General features: G+C 41.5%; 1 protein-coding gene across 1 annotated transcript in view; it reads left to right on the top strand.

The window, feature by feature from the left end:
• The window catches only part of LOC127636984 (talin-1-like), a 180,469-nt gene that overhangs the window by 55,055 nt on the left and 110,535 nt on the right, over window positions 1-14,879 (top strand). Inside the window, 7 exon segments of the mRNA XM_052117803.1 lie at window positions 859-1,153; window positions 1,662-1,828; window positions 1,940-2,068; window positions 10,432-10,545; window positions 11,698-11,811; window positions 11,901-12,035; window positions 13,677-13,805. Of these exon segments, the coding sequence (XP_051973763.1) occupies window positions 859-1,153; window positions 1,662-1,828; window positions 1,940-2,068; window positions 10,432-10,545; window positions 11,698-11,811; window positions 11,901-12,035; window positions 13,677-13,805 (1,083 nt within the window).

The following is a 14,879-nucleotide window of genomic DNA, read 5'->3' on the forward strand; positions in this document are numbered from 1 at the left end:
TTGTTTGAGCTATGTTTTCTGAAGCGATTCAATTGGTTTTGTTTGAGAACAGACCAAACTGTAATTCTTTTTTCACTATAAATCTTGACAACTGCAGTGTCCTTGGTATGATTTTGACTTGACGCATACCCAGAGTGCTGTACTTGTGCTTTGTGCATGTGCATGTGCTGTACACAGGCTCTGCACGTTACATCTTGGTCTGTTTCTCACGCAAAACTGATCAGATTTCTTCAGAAGACATGGAGCCGTTACCTTTATGCTGCCTTTGTCTTTTTTGGAAAGCTTGAAAGTGTTGGACCCCTTTGACTTGCATTGTATACACCAAAACTCTGCATCGCCATCCAAAAATCTTTGTGTGTCTTCCGCAGAAGAAAGCAAGTCATACGAGTTTGAGACGGCATAAGGTTGAGTAAATCATGAGAGAATTATCATTTTTGGATGTATCATTGCTTTAATAACAGGACTCAAATGTGAACACCATTGAAGAGCAATTAAGATCACATCAAATTGCAAGATTTATCAAAATAATCACTGTAAAGCAGTTCAATGGAAAGGAGGCGGCGAGAACCGGCCTGGCGATATAAATAATATTTTAATGATTAACTTAAACAAAAAACAAACACACACACATGACGGACATGTCCGTAAACGATATCTCTCGTCACACCACCATCCGCAATTGGCCCTTATCCCTCTCAGAGGCTTAATTAGCCTGATAAGGGACCGGGTGTGTATAATCATGACCCGGCCCTGCCTTCCGCCCTGTCACAATCACAATATAATATTTTTAACAAATCGTGGAACCTTGATTTATAACAGACTGCCTGATGTGACCCACTGCTCTTGTGTGTGTTGTAGGTTGTGGCTCCCACCATCAGCTCACCCGTGTGTCAGGAGCAGCTCATCGAGGCTGGAAAGCTGGTGGCTAAATCTGTGGAGGGCTGCGTGGAGGCGTCACAGGGGGCGACAAATGATGAGCAGCTGCTCAGGCAGGTGGGCGTGGCTGCCACAGGTGTTACTCAAGCTCTTAATGAGCTGATGCAGCATATAAAACAGTACGCCAGCGGAGGACAGCCTATTGGACGGCATGGAGAGGCTACCGACCGCATCCTGGACGTGACGGACAACATCTTCAGTTCCATGGGAGATGCAGGTACCAGGGGTGGTGGAACTTGGTGGTTAAAGATCTGGGCTGGTAACTGAAAGGTTGTAGGGGCGACTGTGGCTCAGGTGGTAGAGCGGGTTGTCCACTAATCGCACAGTTGGTGGTTCGATTCCCGGCCCACATGCCGAAGTGTCCTTAGGCAAGATGGCAGGCTAGCATGCATGGCAGCTCTGCTGTGTGTGAATGTGTGTGTGAATGGATGAATGAGACGCAGTGTAAATTTATTTATGTTAATGTTATTTTTTTTTTTTTCATCTGATAAGAAGTTATTTCATTGGCAGGGAATGTTTTTGGAAAAAAGTATTTGTATTCTTCATAGTAATTCATTTCTTCTGGTAAAGAAAACCAGAAACATTTATTAAGAAACCAAAGAGCATCCATTTTGATTTAATGTTGACTGAAGATGTGCAGAGACGTGTGATACATTCATGTCAAAGTCAGATGTTGGCACATATAAATCAAACTCAAGCTCAGACATGTTCCTCTGTGTGTTCAGGTGAGATGGTGCGTCAGGCACGGATCCTTGCTCAGGCCACATCAGATTTAGTTAATGCGATAAAAGCTGATGCTGAGTGTGAGACTGACCTGGAGAACTCCCGCAAATTGCTGTCTGCAGCCAAACTGCTTGCTGATGCCACTGCCAGGATGGTGGAAGCTGCCAAGGTGGGACATGAGGCACTCACTGTATGCTGTTAATGCCTAAATGGGTATGAATGCTGAGTTTTATGGTTTGTTGTGTGTGTGTGTGTGTGTGTGTGTGTGTGTGTGTGACAGGGCGCCACCACTAACCCGGACAGCGAGGAGCAGCAGCAGAAGTTGCGTGAAGCTGCAGAGGGTTTGCGCATGGCCACCAACGCAGCTGCACAAAACACCATTAAAAAGAGACTTGTCAACAAACTAGAGGTGAGGACTTTAACCTTCAAGATGATGAAAATTTGCTGAAATTTTTTTATGAGGTCACTCAATTTTGAAAAGAATTGCCTGATCTAAGATGAATTGTAGAAGTGTTGCCATTAATCATCACTTTGCTGCCCTGTTTGGTTAAATTTCTTTGATGTTTTATAGCTCAAAAGCACAAAGCTTGGCAGGGGCTGCAGCAGAACAGATTGATTAGCTTTTAGCAATGCAGTATGTTTCTTGGAGTTCTAGTTTTACAAGTTACTTGTTGTGACATGTGCAACAAGATCTTGCCAGATCGCATGGTAGGCTTCGCAAATTCCCGGAAATATTTGTTATTAGCTGCAGTAACAAGAACAAAGTGTACTCATCACACATTAATAAAAGCACTTTTTTGGGCATGTTTGATGGTATGACAACGATGGTAGGAATCTAAAGAGAACCTGGAGGTTAGATTTTATTCAAATGAAGTTTAATTTAATAACATGCACAGTCAGTATAAAGTGCCAGTTATTTAAAGAAGGCAGTGTTTGTTCTTTATTATTCACATTAGGGATGGGTACAAGTACTCGAGGTACTCAGAAATGACGGCAATGATCGATCATGATAATCATCATGCGTTAAGTGACTTTTCACTCAATTCTAAATTCTGCAACTATACTAGGGATGTGCACGGATAGGCGACATTCGTTTAACCGATATACGCACCTGTATTTGAATACAGAAATCACTATTCCATTATTCTACATGCACAATAGAGGTCTTCATCCTGATCCAAACCTGACAGTACCCAACAAACTGTCTGGGTTCGCAGACGTTTTTCAAGTATAGGGCAAGTTAGAGGCTTTTCAGTCATATTTTTGTGTTTCTGTGCTGTTTATCAAATGTTATTCTATGTAAACATGCTCTGGATGGACGTCTTTGATTGTTGCACTGCACGCATCTCTTTTTTTATTTTTCAGCGTCTTAGAATAGAATAGAATCCTTTATTTTGGTCACACATTATACACACAGTTTTTTGCATATATACAGTGAAATTTATTAGTTTTCACATATTCCAGCTAAGCTGGGGTCAGAGTGCAAGGTCAGCCATGATCCGGCGCCCCTGGAGCAGATAGGGTTAAGGGCCTTGCTCAAGGGCCCAACAGTGGCATCTTGTTGGTGCTGGGGCTTGAACCCTCAACCTTCTGGTCAGTAACCCAGAGCCTCAACCACTGAGCCACCACTGCCCCAAATTATCTGTCTTGTGCATGTCCACAAAGTTAAAAAGAATATCAATATTTATAAATGCATCTTGAGGCACTTGCATTCTGTTTTATTTATTGTGCTGAGTCTAGCTTTTTTAGCTCAGGTGTTACAAAGATTGGATGTTCTATCGAAGTTCAGGTTGCAAAGAGGATTTCATGAGACTGTTACACACGATTCCAGATTGTTTTTACATGGAAAAGTTTCAGCGCTTGATACATTTTAGTAATTCATTTGCCAATTGCTTTTCCTCATCCATTTTCTTTTCTTTTTCATTTTGCTTTTTATTTTTCAGATAATGGGGATTAACATGTCAAAGATATTTGAGAGAAAATGTCCAAGATTTAGGCCAGACATTTTCCGTGATTAAAAAAGCAATTACCAACAAGTGTTTTACCCTTTTTAAAACATTTGTTGGTTATTGCTTTTTTACTCATGGAAAATGTCTGGCCTAAATCTGACCTAATATCTGAAAAAGCTAAACTTGCTAGAATTGTGTGAAATGAAACCATGTCACTTGACAACTTTTAAACTTTTAAATGTCTGTGTAAACTAAAGGTAACATTTTATGAAGCTTTTGTAACACACGTTAAAGGATCGGGTATGGAAGGAGGAAACGGCGGAGCAGTGGCATTGTTAAGATCTTTTATTTTCTGCCTTCAGTATATTTGAGTGCATCATTCACAGTGCTTTTCTTATTCCAGTCAGTTCAATGTAACAAAAACTCTCAGTTCTCAGAATTTTGAAAATTCTCAAAATCTTCAGCTTCACAATAAAACGCACAATAAGGCACGCCAGTCACTGCACTCTCGTGTCGTTCTCTCTCTGCTCTCTGGTGTGTTTTGGCTGCTTAGGATATCTCTCCCAGCTATCACTGTAACAGCTGGTAGAAATCATGTCAACCAGCTTGACGAGCCACACCACTCCCTCTCTCCCGCAAACAGACACACATTAATGCCCCCATCACCACATACCCCCACCGCCAGACTCCGGCCAAGGCAACATCTGGCCTGCCAGCTCCCCTCTTTTTTTTTTCTGGAGAGAAAGTCAGCCACTGCCCCGGTCTGTGAATCACCTCAAATTTGAACGGCTGAAGTGCCAGGTAACAGGAAATTCGCACATTGGTATCCTTCATGCGGTGGAGCAACTGGAGTGGGGCATGGTCTGAACATAGCGTGAAGGCCAGCCCCAGCAGGTAGTAGCAGAGGGTGAGGACAGCCCACTTGATCGCGAAACACTCCTTTTGAATGGTGCTGTACTTTGTTTCCCTCAGCGAGAGTTTGTCTAATGTACAGCACCGGTTGCTCCTTCCCCTCCTACCCCTGCGAGAGCACTGCCCCAGCCCTCTGTCAGATGCATCTGTCTGCAAAATAGAGGAGAGAGGGAAGTTTGGAGCATGTAAGAGCGGTCCCCCACAAAGTGCATATTTCACTTTTAAAAAGGCCTGTTGGCACGACTCCTTCCGCTGGACCGGATCGGGAGTCCCCTTTCTAGTGAGATCAGTCAGCGGGCTGGTGACGTCAGAGAAACTTGGCACAAACCTTCTGTAGTAGCCAGCCAGCCCCGGAAACTGTCTCACCTCCTTTTTGGTCTTGGGCACTTGGCAGGCCACTGCAGTTTTGTTAATTTGGGGATGAACTTCGACCAGCCCAGTCGAGCATTGCTTCTAATTCTTTCTGAATACCTTTTTTGTGTTCAGGAAGGTGATAGGGGTGTCTACAAACCACCACCACCGGGGTGGTCTCGATATGGTGCTCTATGAAGTTTGTTTGACCAGGTAGAGGTGAGAACATGGGGTCTGTGAATTCTGCTTGAGACTTGGCTACCTCTGTGAGCTGCGAAAGTGAGAGGTGGTCTCCACATGGGACAGGGGTGTATTGATTAGGTTTGAGAGTCATCTCTGGCCTGAGCTCCACTCTCTCGTTGACTACCATTGCCAAGGCCACAGGGACTGTCTCCCTCCAAGCTTTTAGGATATTGAGGTGGTAAACTTGACGTGGCCCGCCCCTATCCATTCGCTTAACCTCATTATCGAGATCTCCGTCTTGCCGTGTGACATCAAAAGGGCCTTGCCACTTTTGAGCAATTTAGAGCTTGAGGTGGGCAGTAATACAAGCACTTTATCTCCCGGTATGAATTACTATAGTCGAGTGCCCTGTCATACAGCCGGCTTTGACGTTCTTGAGCTTGGAGCAAATTCCCCTGTGTTAATTGACCCAAAGTGTAGAGTTTTGATCAAGAATGTTTTTACTGTTTGAAGGTCCCTCCTCCCAAGCTTCCCATATGACGTTGAGCACGCCATGTGGCCGACGCCCATACAGCAGCTTGAATAGGGAAAACCCTGTGGAGGCTTGTGGGACCTCTCGCTCTATAAATAACGGGTTCGATCTTACAAATCATATTTTTCAGGGTTTTATTAAATTGCTCCACCAACCCATCCGTGTGTGGGTGGTAAACACTTGTGCAAATCGATTTAAACCTAATAATTTATTTGCGTAGTATTCATGACATACATGTAGTGCCCAGATCAGTGAGGATTTCTTTCGGAATCCCCACTCGGGAGATATTTCTGAAGTGTGCTTCCGCAACACTACATGCTGAGATGTTGCACAAGGACACTGCTTCTGGATACCGCGTTGCATAGTCTACCAGAATTAATGCAAAGCGATGCCCGCTTGGGGTCTGTTGTAATGGCCCGACGAGGTCCATGCCAATTCTTTCAAAGGGTACCTCAATTAGCAGTAGAGGGCACAATGGTGCTTTTAGGGTGGCCGGTGGATTCAACAACTGACATTCATGGCACTCCGCATACCAAATGCAAATGTCCCTGTGAATGCCCAACCAAAGAAAACGGGCCATTATTCGGTTGAGGGTTTTTTCCTGTCCCAAATGGCCAGCCAACAGACTATGATGGGCCGCCTGGAAGAGAGCTTCCCAACGGCCCTTCGGTACTAATAACTGGGTTGTATTCTCTTTTGTTTGAGTGGCCTACGTCACTCGATAAAAAAGATCTTTACTAATTGAAAAATATGGGTATGCGAGCACTATGTTAGGCTGGGCGATGGACTAACGATTACTCTCACTTGGTCAAATGCATGTTTGAGGGACATGTCACATGACTTCTCTAGAGGGAAATCCCCTTCAGGGAATTCCCTGAGTGCGGGGACTTCATCCCTTGTATCATCTTGATGCAGAGCAGACATAGACAGCCGTGGCACCACCTCTCCAGCCAAAGTATTGCACGTCATATACCAAGACATTATTTCACAGGACCCATCCACACAAATTTCCCTTAATATTATATATAAATTATTAAAATTAGGCCAATTCATCCCCAAAATCAGCGAATGGGTGAGGCGGGTTTAACTGCAGCCTCCACTCTGTTTTTTCCCCCTGAATAGTATCTCAATGGTAACCAACGAATACGTGTGAAAATCCCTGTGCACACATCGCACCTTCATCCAATTACATATGCTCAATGCCCCATCTTGTACCAAGCATTGGTGGATGGTTTGGGAACAGCCAGAATCAACCAAAGCTTGATATGTAACCTCCAGGGTACTCACCAGTATCTGATACACCACAGCTTGATTGTGGGCGGCCTGTGGAGCATCGGGGAACTGGACTAGAGTGCCCACCTCGCACCTCCAACAGACCAGCCCAGTTTTCCCTACCACACCCGTGTGACTGGGCTCGCCAACCTGGGAGGGATAGCGGAGAGAGAGCGAGTTGGCAGGGGGAAGAGATTTGAGCATGGTACCTGGGGCAGGAATGGGACGTAAAGAGGACAATGGCGGTGGGGTTTGGGGGAAAGGGAGAGAGAGGAGAGAGAAAGAGACTCTACTTTGGTTGTTCCCAGAAACACCGTCATGTAGTTCTCTGCCAACTGGATCGTGTCCTCCAGCGAAGCCAGACAGTGACACTGGACCCACTCGGACATGCCATAAGGAAGCTGGGAGATGAACTGCTCCAGTGTCAGTCGATCTTGATGTCCTGGGCACTGCGGCTCCCCTCAGCCGTCCCCTCAGGTATCTCGGAGCTGCTGCGCGAAGGCGAACGGGCTTGCCTTCCCAGTCTCAGGGAACGGAAGTGTTGACGACTTTGTTCTGGAATACAACCAACCCATTGCATGATGGCTCTCTTTAGATCAGTGTACACGAGGAGATTAGCGGTGGGGAGTTGTTGGGCCGATAGTTGTGTTTCCCTGGAGAGCAGTGGCAGTAAGCGGGCCACCCACTGGTCAGGCGGGCATCTCCACACCTCTGTCATCGTCTTGAACAGATTGAGGTAGGCCACTTGATCGTCAGCAGGGCCCATTTTAACCAGAGTAACCGGTGAGATGTTTGGTGTGGGCTCAGCAGCAGCCCCCTTGTGTGATCAGGCTCCGAAACGCCTTCCGGTACTCCGCTTGGGCCTGGAGGAGTTGAAAACACTGCTCCTGCTCCAGCCGCAGCTCAACGAGGGCCTGGTGTTGATTTTGTTGAATGGCGGCGAGGGTCTGGATCACCACGGCCAGTGGTGAAGACTCAAGTTGATGACGCAAGTCCTTCCACAAATCCAAAGCTGTGGCAAGCTTCAGGTAGGCTTTTATTTTCTGCCTTCAGTATATTTAATTGCAGTCTTCTCAGTTTTTGTTACATTGATCTGACTGAAATAACAATAGTACTCGGTTAACAAATTCTCAATCTTCAGCTAAACACACAATAAGGCCCACCAGTTGCTGCACTCTCGTGTCTTTCTCTCTCTGCTCTCTGGTGTTTTTTGGCTGCTTTGAGGTCTCTCCCTGCTATCACTGTAGGAAGAAAAAGCTGTATGAAATTATGTCAACCAGCTTGACAAACCACACCACTCCCTGTCAACATTAGATGAGCTATTAGGCTATTAGATGAGCAATAATTCATCGTGTCCCAGTACTTATGGTAGATGATCTTGCAGTGCACCGAATGTACAGTATATGGGCTTTGTTCACAAATATGGTAGAGAGAGTGGTCATACAGTAAAAAACAGGTGAATCACTGTAAGATCAGGCAGTGCAGAGAAGCAATTGCTTTATAACAGGATATAGCAGTATTCTTCATCGGCTAGCTACCTCAAGCAGTGAAGTAGGGTGAAGCAAATGGCGGTTGTTGCACGTGTTTCAGTTTGCGGCGCGGGTTGGGAGGCTGGTTCTGTTGACAGCATCACGATTACCAGCTCCCATCCTGGACACGTATCACTGCATCAGGTAGGGCCGTGTTCAGCATTTCACAGCAACAATGAACAAGCCACCTGTAACTTCTGATATGATTCGCATCCATTTTTTATGCACAGGATTCGCAGATCCAATAATATCACGTATACTGCTCATACTGTCATCCAATAACAGGCCATCTTACATCATCCTCTTGGCATGTGGGAGAGAGGATGTGTCTTATAACTGAGTCAAAACTTTATTGGTTGCTCCCACGCATCAACAGTCCAATGGCATTTTTTTTTGCTCAAGTTTTTGCTCTCTTTTTGAAAAGAAACAAAAAAAAGAAAAGACATTGGCTTTTAAATGTGCCTTTTTATTTGTTCATTTATAAATTTACTTAAATTAATTGATCGAGCATTTATTCCTTCATTCTTTTTTTGGCACTTCTGGGCTTCAGCAGGTATGGATTGACAAATGGAAAAAGAAAAGTCAAACAATAATGAAAAGCAACTGGCAAATGGATGAAGAAAAGCAATTGCCAAATTCTTTTTAAAATGCAATGTGAAAGGTGCATTTAAAAATGACTTATTAATATGCTTTTTTTATTGCTAAATATAAGTACATTTAAAAATATTAATTTAATAAACACATTTAACCCTCTAGGTTCTGAGGGTGTTTTGGGCCCTGGAGAAGTTTTGACATGCCTTGACATTTGTGCTTTTTTCAGTTGCTTAAAAACATATTAATGGCTAAAGTCTGATAACACTATATTCAGCACAAACTGGGCTACAATAATATGTGAGCAACATGTATGTACAGGTTTGTATTTTTGAGAAAATAACGTTTATGCGTGGTTTTTGATAAAACAAAATATTTAAGTCATTGAAATAAGGCCATATAACACATACTAAACATTTGTCCACAAGACTTTTGAGAACTGGATCTTGTAGCCTAGAGGTTTTGCTACAAAATTATGTGAAATCCATCCTGATTACTCATTCATACAAAACAATGTAGTAATTGAACTTTTGTAAGACACTTTTAGAAAGGTCATATGCGAGGAGGCGTGAATGATCATGAATATTGAGGTAATTCACACCAGAGGAGAATAAAGACCCCTCCCCTGGGCATATCAATGAGGAATGTGACAGAAAGAGAATGAATGTGAGGAGACTTAATGATCAAAATCAAGTTTTAAGTTAAAAGAAGTAATCTGACTATACATTTTCTTTACATAAAGACTTTACTTAATTTTAGACCTACACTAATGTATAAAAGTTTGAGAAGAAGTCTCTTCTGCTCACCAAGGCTGCATTTATTTGATCCAAAATACAGTAAAAACATTGTGTGAACATTTTTTACAATTTAAAAGAACAGTTTTCTATTTGAATATATTGTAAAATGCAATTTGTGATCAAAGCTGAATTTTCAGCATCATTACTGCAGTCTTCAGTGTAACATGATCCTTCAGAAATCATTATAATATGCTGATTTTCTAATATGGGCATATTTAAAGTGCATTTTACTCATTTACACCTGAACAGATATTTGCAAGCACAAGCATTGATGATAATGAGGCAGCATAAACACTAGATAAAATATATTCTAAACATTCATTTAATTTTTTATCATATTACATATCATATTTATATCATACAGCATACAATTTAAATACCTGCTTTATCCGAAACAGCATTTACATGTAACTAAAACTTGCTTATTAGGACATATTTCAAATCTCAAAACTCTGAATCCTGGCTGGCAAGTCTGGAAACAGTTAACTGTTTTAAACTGTTAAATTTTGTTTCATGAAGTCATTATTGAACTTTTTTGTAATTTAGTTAGAATTTTATGCACCCTTGACAGTAATCATATTGTGGTCTTTGTATTATTTATGCCTATATTTCTGTCTTTTTATTACATTTATTTGTGTTATGTTTTTGTTTGTTAGAATGCAGCGAAACAGGCCGCTGCGGCCGCCACTCTAACTGTAGCTGCTGCCCAACACGCTGCTTCCTCCAACAAAAACCCTGCTGCTCAGCAAAAACTTGTACAGAGCTGCAAGGTGGGTGCAATGACAGTCCCTGCTTTCTGTTTCTAAGTAGGGCTGGGGGATAGAACGATGTCAGATATTGATGATGTCTTACAAAGATCCCTGTGCCAATTGCGAAACTCATTGACTGACAATGATCGACAATGTAGGGAAATGGCAAAACTATGGATTAGGGAAGCTGACAAATATATTAAACAGTAGCCCAGGGTGTGAAACTAGCACCCGTTGCTGCAAAATGCATCAAGGCTGAATCCAGTTTACAAGCTCCTCATCTAAATATATTTCATGCGCGGGCAATTTTGCTCATCTACCCGCAACATGCAGGTGACTTGTAAGATGTCTCAGAGTGACTCGTGACAAGAAATCCTGTTAGTCACAAAGACAAGCGCTTGAAGAAACACACTTTATTATATTTTTAAGAACAGACAAAAGAAAAGCTGTCAAGGCTCGTATCTGATTCGCTGTTTGTTCAGAGGCTCAAAAAATGTATAACATTTTGAAAGCAAAATCTATAAAGCAAAAGAATTCACCGACCGTTGGCAGGGGGGATGACGATGTAATAGTATATCACAATATTTTTTAAGGCAATTATCAATAAAATAATTGTTACATATAGCCCAGTTGCAGTATCAGTAGTCAACAAAAAGAATAAAATGTTCACATTTTATATTAGACCGCATGTACACCAAAAGATGTCTTTTGGGTGATCACATGTTGACAGGTGTAAACGGTGTCCAAAATGCCACACACAGAGTTAGTACAAAACACATGTGACCACATTGTTAATGCCAGATGTAAAGCAGGTCAGAGACCCTCTCCTTAAAATCTGAACACAAGTGGTCACACATGTTGAATTTTTAGCGATTTTATGTTTTGCCTGACCACTTGTGATCGGATCACCCAGAATGCATCTCAATGCCTGAAGTAAACAGGGCCTTATTGAATACTGATGCCTTTATGATACCTCTAGCAAATTTTTCCCTCTCAATCTAACATATTTTATTAAGTCACTATAGTTTTTCAGTTACTGTGTTATTAGTGTTACATGTTAAATAATAAATAGCCTGCTTAAATACACAATTCCCAGTAATTAGTTCTGTGTCTGAGCTCTTAATAAAATCTACAGGTACATGACACATTTGAGTTATGCTATTTGTTTGACAGGTGGTGGCGGATCAGATCCCTCAGCTGGTTCAGGGTGTGAGGGGTAGTCAAGCTCAGCCCGACAGTCCCAGTGCCCAGCTTGCACTGATTGGAGCCAGTCAGAACTTCCTGCAGGTTCATTCATTGTTCACACCTTCACCTATAGTTATAAAGAGCACACGTTCATCATATGAGCTCATCGTGTGTATTTTGCTCACTATCAGCCTGGAGCCAAGATGGTGACTGCAGCCAAAGCCACCGTTCCTACCATCAGTGACCAGGCATCTGCCATGCAGCTCAGTCAGTGCGCCAAAAACCTCGCTAGCACTCTGGCTGAACTCCGCACGGCTGCACAGAAGGTACATTCTGGGAAATAATATAAAGTAAAAAGTTAACTCCTAAATTATGTGACTAAATTATTTTAAAGTGTGATTGATTTGGAACTCCTTTCATCAGGTGAAATGAGTCATCCCTTGGGATTTCTGTAGGCAAACAAAATCAGTTATATTTTCTTACTCAAATATTTTAGCCAATTTTTTTTAGGATTTACACATTTCTATTCATCTAAAAAAAATAGTGTATTTCGCATTTGCCCTTATCAGAATTATAATTAATTTAGTATTTATTTATGTATTTTTTTATAGTTTTAACAGTATTTGTAACAAGACCATAGTAAGCTCATGGAAGCATGCATCCTCTTCACTGCCGTGGTTATGAGGGAGATGAGTGGAGAATGAGTTCTGTCTGTGCTCCACACCTGTCTCGGATTCCAGAGAGACGCACGGGAGTCCTTAAGGAGAGGAGACAGCGGTAGACGGGGAGAAAGACTCACAAAATCGAATGTGTGTGTGTGGGTGTCAGCAAACTGAAAAGCAATGCTGTACGGGTGTTTATTTGTTGTGCTGAAAAGAAAATCATATTTGTACACTGGAAAGTGTGAATAAATATCTTACATTTGGAAGTTCACCCGGCTCCTGCTTCCTCCTTCCCAACCGAACAAGAGGTCTTTCACACGGAGGTTGTGACTTTGCCTGTCTATTTGACGCTGCTAAACCAGATACTACAGAATGTGTCATTACACTTCAGAATCAGATGAACAAGTGCATACCAACATGTATAATGGAGTCTAGATAAAAATGTTATGGCAAACAGGAACTTGATGATAGATTTGATTAACATGACTGATAAACGCTGCCCATTTGTAACCTAACACCCCCCTCTCTACTAATTTACACTCAGCGCACCCAGACATCCTTTAAACGCCCACTAGGGGGCCATATCACCCCCCCTGTTGAGAACCCCTGATTTAGCTGAATTTGTTCTTCCGGACTGTTCATGAAAATGAACAGGTTAAATAAACAATTCCCTTATATTAAGCATTGGAAATCGGTAATTTCAGATGATTCATGTAAATTAACTAGTTTACTTTTTTGAAGCGAAATAAATCTGTGTATTGCTGCTGTTTATCACTTTATTTAGATTCAGTAATATAAAATAGTGTTTGTTTTTTAGGTTATTAGTGTATATTGTCACTCTATTTGTTGAACCCTCGCGAAAATTAACCATGACTGTTGAAATCATTTTTTTTTTTTCTTATTGTAGAATTCAATAATATAATCTAATTGTTATATATCTAAATTATATTTTCCTTTAAATAGCTTCAATATAGTACTTGTGGTTAATTTTCATTGGTAGATTTTATTGTAGATACCTATTTAATTTTTTTTTTATAAATTAGTTAAACTTACTTTCAGTTATGAGTAGCATGGGAAGATACAGTTTCAAAGTAACTTCCCCAACACTGGTAACATTACTGTTGGAACTGTGACATATCATACAAAATAAGTGTGCCTGACTGACGCCTGCTGATAACTTTTGCAGGAAAATTCTTGTAGTTGCTAACCGAGTGATAACATCTACCTCAACTTTGTTGTTTGTTCCTTCTGACTTCATCATAGGTTATTTGTTTTGTTCTCTCTGTGTGTCTGTCGTTCTGTCAGGCTCAGGACGCATGTGGTCCTCTGGAGATTGATAATGCTTTGACAATGGTACGGGGGCTGGAGAGGGACATGCAAGAGGCCAAAGCTTCAGCCACTGAGGGCAAACTGAAACCCCTGCCTGGAGAAACTGTGAGTTTTCTCACTCTATATATATATATATATATATATAGTTTCTGACCCTGGTGTGCATATATATATATATATATATATATGCACACCAGGGTCAGAAATTAAGGGAGCCTCTGGACAAAAATGCCACTGAAAGTGACAAAAATGCCCCTGTAATTCAAAATATAGGGGCACAAATTGAACCCAATAATGAATTCCAATATGTAGGCCTAATTATACATATTAAAGTAGAAAGGTAATGTGGATTGATGTTTATGGGTAAAAGGTAATAAATTATCAATCCAATTATTCATTTCGAGAATTAATGTTAAATGATTGATTAAATTGAAGTATATAAAGGTATAGAAGACATAAAAAGATGACAACTTATATATTTTCTAATTTGGTATTGGAAAAAAATGCCTAATTAAGATGCCCCTGAAAATCAAATCCAGGGGCAAATATTACCCTTTAACAAAAAAGTTAATTTCTGACACATACACATACTGAAGGCACATACCCATTTGTAGATAGATGTATGAGTGTACATGTATGCTCATGATCTTTACCTGTGCCAATTTTTACAATGATCCCAAGAACTTCCTGTCACAAAAACAACTGCCACACTCATAGCACTACACATACTGGTCTTTGCATGTCTTCTATAGCACTTGTTGTCTTCGAAACATTTTGCTGAATTCAAGGACATTCAAAGTGTCAGATTTAATATGGGGTAATCTACAGTCAGCTAATCATTATCACATGTTAAACTCATTCAGGTTGATCAGGTCCTGTTTTCACACTGACTTTTTTTTGCAATAAAGATAGCAATTGGACAATCGCAATGAAGTATTCCAGAGCAGAGGATTTCATCTGAGGGTATGCACAGTAATGTGACCAAGTAAAGAATCGTACCCTTTTTGTCTAGTGGGGTGTGGGGAGTATACCCCCTTTCCAACACCCCTAGCATTCAATTCTTGTGACATACTGTAGGTGCCATGAAATTTCACACCTGTTTCTATAACAGCCCTAGGCTCGGTAAACAGCGGTGTAAAAGATGTCCGTGGGCCATGGCCAGATTCTTTGTTTTGCCAA

The sequence above is a fragment of the Xyrauchen texanus genome, chromosome 44 (genome assembly GCF_025860055.1).
Source record: "Xyrauchen texanus isolate HMW12.3.18 chromosome 44, RBS_HiC_50CHRs, whole genome shotgun sequence".
NCBI classification, from domain to species: Eukaryota; Metazoa; Chordata; class Actinopteri; order Cypriniformes; family Catostomidae; genus Xyrauchen; species Xyrauchen texanus.